General features: G+C 39.8%; 1 protein-coding gene across 1 annotated transcript; it reads right to left on the reverse strand.

Moving 5' to 3' along the window:
- Positions 1–2,835: 2,835 nt before the first annotated feature.
- LOC131324739 (phenylalanine ammonia-lyase) lies at positions 2,836–7,607 on the reverse strand. Its single transcript, XM_058356831.1, has 2 exons — positions 6,981–7,607; positions 2,836–4,754 (listed from the first exon to the last, which is right to left on the reverse strand). The coding sequence occupies exons 1-2, from the start codon at positions 7,370–7,372 to the stop codon at positions 3,005–3,007; spliced, it is 2,142 nt and encodes a 713-aa protein (XP_058212814.1). The 5' UTR covers positions 7,373–7,607; the 3' UTR covers positions 2,836–3,004.
- Between the last annotated feature and the right edge of the window lie 779 nt (positions 7,608–8,386).

The raw sequence follows: 8,386 nt of genomic DNA on the forward strand, positions 1-8,386 counted from the left end.
TCAAACAAAAACTGCTCGGATGAAGCCCTTCCCGGTCATTTTTTTTGCCGATTTCTCGCGGGTACCCTTAAAATCACGTTCTGAACACATTGAGCGGCTCGGATCATCGAAATTTGATCGGAAAATAGGAGAAATGAGGAGGTCCGCATTTTAACTAAAATAAGGTGGTCCTTACGGGAGACGGACTGTATATATATATATATATATATATATATATATATATTTATTTATTTATTTATTTATATTTATATTTGTATGTATTAAATATAAATTAATATCCCACGGTTCGGTTCAGTCAACCCACGATTCCAATACCAAAATCCATGGATCGAACCATATCTCATGATTTTCTAATTTTTGAATCCGTATCAGGATCATTAATCCACAAATTGGGGCCAAAACGTACGGTTCGATTTGGTTGGGTTTCGCGGTGCAGCCCTAATATACTCCAAGTTGGCAAGCCTAAAATTGAGGCTCAGATTCAGTTCATTTAGCAGACAAAGCGAACTCAAACGAGCTCTAATGATTCTAACCTCAAACAATTCACAAAAGACTCGGTTAACTAACACTACTAGCCAAAAAAAAACCACTACGCAAAATTCAAGAAGTGTGGTCAATGAGCCTTTCTAAACCTCTAGACATTTTACAAAACTATTAATAATATTGCTATGGTGTCTGGCCTTCTGTCGAATCACTATCCACTAGGTTCGTGCAATGTTTGTTCTACCCACAAAACTTTCAAATGGATTTTTTACTGGTGAATAATTTATAAAGAGATCCCATAAATGGAACCGGTACTTTTGCAGGGCTTGTTGAGAAATTTATTCGTAAAACACCAACGATACGATAGTATTTGATATCCATCGATGTCAGTAATGAAGATAATTTTCAAAAATTGGTATATTCTCAACAACACCAACGATATGACCGGTTAAGATCATCTCATTGAACATCTATACATATCTGAACAAAAAAAATTATCCTAAAAATACGATAGTATTTGATACCCATCGATGTCCGTGATCAATATAATTTTTAAAAATATGTATATTGTCAACAACACCAAAGATATGACCCGTTAAGATAATCTCATTGTGAGCTTGGTTTGCATATGGCCTGTATGTGTAAAATAGCTTGATATTTGGAAGAGAATATAAAATATTATTTAATCATTAAAGAAGAGTCAAAATAGAGAGGCTGATGCAGTGTGTGTGTCTAAGCAAGTAGCTAAAATAGAAAAATAACTTTTGACTAGACAATTTGGTTCAAATTTTGGAGAATTAATGTTGCACTTTCCCTACAAAAAAAGATAACCAAAAATCCCAACCCATATTAAGCTCAAACCCGGGTCAACCAACTTTTATAAAGCTCGAATCCATAATCTCTCCCTAAAAAAATTAGGGAAATGAGATTTGGGCTACACAGGCCTTGGTCATCTTATTTCATTATGTCCTATTATCTAATTGACGATTTTCACAACTTATTATGCAGGTGATTTTTAAGAAAATTATATTTTCAGAAAATTATGTTATCAAAAAATTTTATTTCCATTTTCGATATTGAAGGATAAGATGTCAGATACCGGAAATATAGTGACTGCTTTTGTTTGCAAGATGACGATATAAAAGTAGAAGACTACTATATGTGTCACACACACTTCACCCCTGATATGGCATAAATTGTTATGTTGCATACTATGTACTTTATTTATCAGATATGGTAGGTCTTTTAGCTTATACATGGCGTGTGTGTGTGAAGATTGATGGAGACATGAGAAAGTTGGGGAATTGACCGCCGAAAGATATCATTTTCTTTACAAGTGTTTTTGAAATTGTTTATGAGCATATCAACCCAACATGGCTAAGTTAAATTGAGGCTCAAAACAGTCGGTAAATCTTTGAAAAGAACATCTTGACAATATTTGAGTTGCAAGTTGCTGGGTTAATTTGTGCACTCTGGTGTAAGAGTGAATTGGCATACAGTGGTCTAGTTCAAGCATTTTGTTCCTTGATGTTCCATTATCCAATGGATGGCGATTTTGGGCGGCCTATCCACTAAAGACAGATTGCTTCCTTGCGGAGTAGGTGAGCTGGTTTGGGACTCATAGAGGTGGGACTACCTTTCAACATATTCCGAGGAAGGTTTGTTTTGCAGCTATACGTTATTTACCGTATATGGGGTGAGAGGAATGCCTGGATATTTCGGAATAGGAGTGCCAGCCCGGCCAGAGCAGGTTGTTTTCAGGATTGAGAGGGATGTGAGGGCTTATGTTAGCACTTGTAGGAACGTTAAGAAGTCAGATGTTAACAGGCTTATTTGTGCTACTCGGTCTACTAGTTGTAGAATTTCTGAGAATAGTCCAGTCTTGGTTGTTTTCTGGCTAGTTGGAGCCATGGCCTCTTTGGATGTCTCTTTACTCTTTTAGGACTTGTTTTTCCTAGTTGCTTGTATTCCTTTGTTCCGGGTATTGCCCATTTGCTCCTGTAATTGGTTTGGTTCAATATAATCTTAATTACCAAAAAAAAAAAAAAATGCTAGGCTTGCAGGCCACAAATTTGGTGTCATAAAATGTCCAAAGATCCTGATCAATCTCACCTACTCAATTTGAATTTTCATACCAGTAGTCCAATCATTTGGTATAGTCAAGTCAAGTGCGTGCAAGCTGACCTGGACATCTGGTTATCAAAGAAAAAAAAAAGAAGTCAAGTGCCATATTTCAGGTTTGATGTTTGGCCACCAGAATTCATCAGTGATAGTCTAAATTGATGGAGTAACTAGTAAAAGACCAAACATGTGCTCAAGTCGTTTGTATGTTCCAAAGAACTGAAGCATGGCTAGATTAAAATATGCAAAGACCTTTCACATTACTTGTTCCAACTTACTACATCAATATTACATCATTAGAAAGCAATGAAATACAACAAACATGAAGAGAACAAAATCAGCAGCAACATAAGGGTACTAATTAAAAAACAATCCCCAAACCAATGTACTAACTTGCAGTTTAACAGATTGGAAGGGGAGCTCCATCCCACTCCTTCAGACAGTCCATCAAAGGATCAATCACCTTCAATTCACACAATCCAGTGAAAACCTTCTCACACTCCTCTCCCGGAGACACAACCTTCTCTCCGGTCAAGTACGCTGTCCCCATCTCCTCCCTCACGAACTTATAAAGCGGGTAAGACCTGCACTCCTTGATCAAGTTTGGAATCACCGGTTTCCCACTCTCCACAGCCGCTCTCGCGCTCTCCACCTCCTTGGGCAAAACCGCTTTCAATTCCTCCTCAAAGGCCTCAATCTTTTGGAAAATTGAAGTCCCCAAATTCTTCTCGTTTTCGCCATTTTTCAACGCGTGCTCCACGAGGACTTGCCTTAGTTTCTGCATCAATGGGTAGGTTGCACTACAAGGGTCATCAATATACGCAAAGACTGATTCGCGATCAACCACTCGGAGCATATCCTTTTCGCAAAACCTTGAAGGGTGAAGTACTCCATTCTCACCCATAGTCAAGACTTTCTTAGCTGCTAGGCTTATGGTGGTCTTAACAGAGCTCCTCAAATTCTCCTCCAAATGCCTCAAATCTATGGCTTGGCACAGAGCTACTAGAAATGAGGAGGACATCAGCTTCAATATATCAACAGCCTCGGCAGTTTTTCTTGAGGAAATCAGGCCCAAAGAGTTGACATCTTGGTTATGTTGCTCTGCACTTTGGACATGGTTGGTCACTGGATTGGCTAGAAATTGGAGTTCAGAGCAATAAGCAGCCATGGCAATCTCAGCTCCTTTAAACCCGTAATCCAAACTTGGGTTTCGTCCCCCGGATAGATTTGAAGGCAACCCATTGTTGTAATAATCATTGACAAGTTCCGAAAATTGTGCAAACATGAGTTTACCAATCGCAGCGATGGCTAGACGGGTGTTGTCCATTGAGACTCCGATGGGGGTCCCTTGGAAATTTCCTCCGTGCAACGCCTTGTTTCTTGAGACGTCAATTAATGGGTTGTCGTTCACCGAGTTTATCTCCCGCTCGATCGACTTTGTTGATGTTCGGATGACTTCGATTTGTGGTCCGAGCCATTGTGGGGACGTTCGGAGGGCATATCGATCCTGTTTTGGTTTTTGCAAGGGGTCCATCTCGTGGAGCTTCTCTGCTGCCTTCACATAGGCACTTCCATTCAAAATGTGTTCCATGATGGCAGCTGCTTCTATTTGGCCTGGATGGTGCTTGAGTTTATGTGTCAAATGGTCCGTAAATTCGGGCTTCCCTTGCATTACTTCTGCGAAAATCGCCGACATAACTTCTGACAAAATGGCAAGTATGTTAGCCTCGAAAAGGACCATAGAAGCCAAGCCAGAACCCACCGCGGTACCGTTGACTAGGGCAAGGCCTTCTTTGGGTTGGAGCTCGAAAAACCCGCCATCGACTCCAGCCAAGCGGAAGGCGTCTTCGGCCCGAAGGGTTTCTCCGGCAGGCCCAACCGCTTTTGAGTTTGGCCGCCCGGTCAAGAGCCCGGCGATGTAGGAGAGAGGGACAAGGTCGCCGGATGCGGTGATTGTGCCGCGGAGGGGGAGGCATGGGGTGATGTTGTTGTTGAGGAACTTGGTAATGGCTTCCAAGATTTCAAATCTAATGCCGGAGTAACCCTGGAGGAGGGTGTTGATGCGGACGAGCATTGCCGCCCTTGTAGCTGAGTGGGGCAACGTGTGACCAGACTCTACTCCATTGCCAAATATTCCAGCATTCAAGAATCTGCCATGACAATATTTGGTACATTAAGATATAATTACACTGTCTATCATTGAACAAAATGGACACTTGATCTCCCCAATAACACTAAATTAATTGGGGTGGTCCAAACTTGAGACCACCGAATAATAATGTTGATGTGCCATCAATGTTTGATATGCTCCCAAACTTTGGACGTATTGTACCAGTTGTTTAGTCTCTGGATGTACGGAGAGATTTCCAGCCACTTGGCTAAATATATCCGGCCTACCAGGTCCTTGCAGCCACTTGGCTCGGTTGCTGAATCTCACCAACCTCAGGAGTCAGGACTGACGAGTTGAACAATCTAAGTCACTAAAGATGGATTAGATCACGTGGCTCACATTCTCACACCTACCACCCCAACATTGGATTGATAACTTTTTTTTAGTTAAACACGAAGTGTCTGGCTAATTTACTTGCATCTCAACCAATTCACTGAAAATTGACCTCATCATTCGCTAGCCTGGAGCTTGCTTAAAGCCGGGATGAATAGATAGATAGATTTAGTCCTAAAAATTAAGACTCAATGCCTTGTTTCGCTAAGGATTCTTAAAAAATAAATACTTATTTATAATTTTTAAACCTAAAAATAATGTACTTACGAAAGTAATTTTTTTACCGTTCAAAAGATCTCATTGAGATCTATTAAATAAGATCCATATTACACAAAAATTACTTCAGTAAGTCCATTATTTTTGGGAAATGATATTGGCACTTCAAAAATTGATGCAGGCACTCCAAAAAACAAAAGAAAGTGGCTTTGGAGTTGCATTGATTTTAGAGTACCTGCATCAATTTTTGGAGTGCCAATATCATTTTCCTTATTTTTATGCTTGAAAATTACAAATAAGTAATTTTTTTAAGACCTCTTTGCTATTGAGTAGACCGATACACGGATGAAATGATGACACATAATAACGTAAGCCAGCCAATGACATGAGATCAGTTTAATAACGCCCCATTCTTGTAAATTTTTTTTTCTTCATTTTGTGTGTTTTATTCGTCTTTTCTAAATTTTTTTAGACTTGCGTTATATTTTTGGATTAATCATCCATCTCGACAAGAAGAGTTATAATTAAAAAAAAAACTAAATACAAAACCTCTGTCTTTTTTTTTTTATTATCTAAAGTGTCATTTTTTTTAGATGAATTCTTTTCAACATCGGCACAGCGCAACATGAGATCTAATTTGTGGCAATTGTGCAATTAATATTGTTTGAGAGAGAGAGGGAGAGAAACCGTAGGATTTATAGAGTAAATCAATGGTAAAAATTTATAGAGAAATAAGATTCAAAAACAGTTCTCCCTTATTATGCAGATGGCATCATCTTAAGTGGATAATGATTAGTGTAGAGGAGCAAGTCTTGATCCAATTGACCATACCCGTACGAGGGGAATTTGTTTGCAACCACTAATAAATGAGCGTGCGTAAAGTGATTTTAATGTGCCTTTAATTAAGTACGTTATTACACCTAATTAATGACATAACAACTACTCTAAAGTAGACCAACGTTTCCTAAGTAGTTCCAACAATCACGCGGTTTAAGTTGTCACACCTACTTCATCATAAATTACTAATTAACTTTCAACCTAATTTCAAAATATGACTATTAGTACTTGCCTGGCTGAAATTGTTACCGAGTTCGTACAATTTATATGCAAAATCGATAGTAAAAGTCTCGATCGCGACAATATGAGAATAGGGACATTAATTTATATGAGAACAAGCTAGTATTCTTGATTTGGCCCCCTATGGTACGTGTCCAAAACTCGATACAGATTTAAGTCTCGCGATTAATGAAATCTTGATTACATAAATGGTAGCCATCCATTTTGTACACCTCATTGATGCCAATAGTCACGAACAATGATGCATTTAGCAAAAATAAATGCGAGGCTCAAATCCATTTTGTGGTTTTTAAACATAATTAAAATCCCAAGTACCCCATCAATTTTTCTATTTAACTTTCTTTGCACCTTTATACGTTCTTATCTTTTCTAATACTAATAAAATGAGATAAGTAAAAGATACGATGTCTAGACACAAATTCAAATAAAAAAGTTACATCCCCACAACCGTCAAATGTTTGTAGGTTTCTGTGGATTTTACGATGCGTCGAACGACTCTGAACACATCTATGTCAGCATAAGTGCCGTATCAATGCGTAATTGGAAACTTTTAAGAAAGGAAGAGAGAGGATGAAGTTACCTAATAAGCTCCTTTTGGAGAGCTCCGCCCTGTTTAGTCCTCCTATGGGAAGTTGCCCCGAACCCCGTGGTCACCCCATAACTATCCGTCCCTTTGTTCATGCTATCCATGACCCAATTACTACTCGCCTCCACCCCGGCCCTGGCCGACTCCGACAGCTCCACCTTCACCTCCCCGCCTCGCGCTGCCGCTATCGCCGCCACCTGCGATATGGTAAGCGACTCCCCGCCCAGCCTCACCACCCCCTTCCGAAACTCCGCCACCATCCCCTTCACCTCCTCCAGGTGACTCCCCTTCATCGCCTCCGCAGACACCCCCCAGTTCAGCGGGTCCTTTAGGCAGAAACCCGGAGCCGACCCGTTCTCGTACTCCATTTCCATCAACGAACCCATGCTGGTTTTTGAATCCGGATTATATGAAAAACAAACAGAAATAAGGAAACGGACGAAATTGATGGAAGTGAAATTAGAAGGAGCAAATTGTAACAAGAGGCCGATTGTAAGGACTGTTGGTGCAATGAAGAGTACAACGAATCTAGAGAGAGAGAGAGAGAGAGAGAGAGAGGAAATGCAGATGGGTTTGATTTCCTGAGATTGTGGTGGTAGAGGGTTGTGGGTATATATAGAAAGGGTGGTTGTATGTATGTAGTAGTTGTATATAATGTGCGGAGTTAGAGAGAGAGAGAGAGAGAGAGAGGGAGGGGGGTTGGTAGGTAGAGGCATGAGGGTGTGGGGAGTTAGGGGGAAGTGGGAGGTGGAGACGAGGCTCAAAATGGGGTTGGTGGAGAAGGGATCAGGGCCGTTGGTTTCGGGAGAGTGGACGGGTGGGATGAAGAAACGATAGTTTATGGGTGGGCCAGGGGTGTGGAACATGGGTTTTTCTTACTCGTCAAAGGAAATGTGAAGGAAAAGAGAGGGGGTGGTTGTTGGGTTTGAACTTTGAAGTATGGTATGGTCAAGAGTTAAGCAAAATAAATTAACAAAAACAAAAACAAAAAAAATGTTAACAGTGATTGTAAGAGCCCATCAGAGCATCTTCAACCCATTTCTAAAACTTTAAAATGGAGAATAAATGTGACATATTGAATATAAAATTTATAATTTAATTTCACCTTTTGAACTCTATGAGAGAATTTAGGAGGGGCCATCATACTTTTTAAATATTTGGATCTCTAAATTGCCTTTTGGAGACCAAATTTTTAAAAAGTACAATGGGTCCCTCTTAGATTCTCTCATAAGTGCAAAACAATGGTAATAAATTACAAAATCTCCCTCCAATATAAGCCCTGGTTTGAATGCAGAATTTTAATCCCAATATATACTACTCCCTCCGTCCCATTTTCATTGTCTTTTTTTGAATTACGTGCCACTTTTTAATTACTTATATATTTCAATCTAGAATGTTTT

Source organism: Rhododendron vialii, chromosome 4a (genome assembly GCF_030253575.1).
Source record: "Rhododendron vialii isolate Sample 1 chromosome 4a, ASM3025357v1".
Classification (NCBI taxonomy): domain Eukaryota; kingdom Viridiplantae; phylum Streptophyta; class Magnoliopsida; order Ericales; family Ericaceae; genus Rhododendron; species Rhododendron vialii.

Excerpts from the sequence above, each read along its gene's own strand:
- LOC131324739 (XM_058356831.1), bottom strand. The coding sequence starts at position 7,372 with ATGGGTTCGTTGATGGAAATGGAGTACGAGAACGGGTCGGCTCCGGGT. Across the intron at positions 4,755-6,980 it reads CTCCAAAAGGAGCTTATTAG|ATTCTTGAATGCTGGAATAT; the intron begins GTAACTTCATCC and ends TTGTCATGGCAG.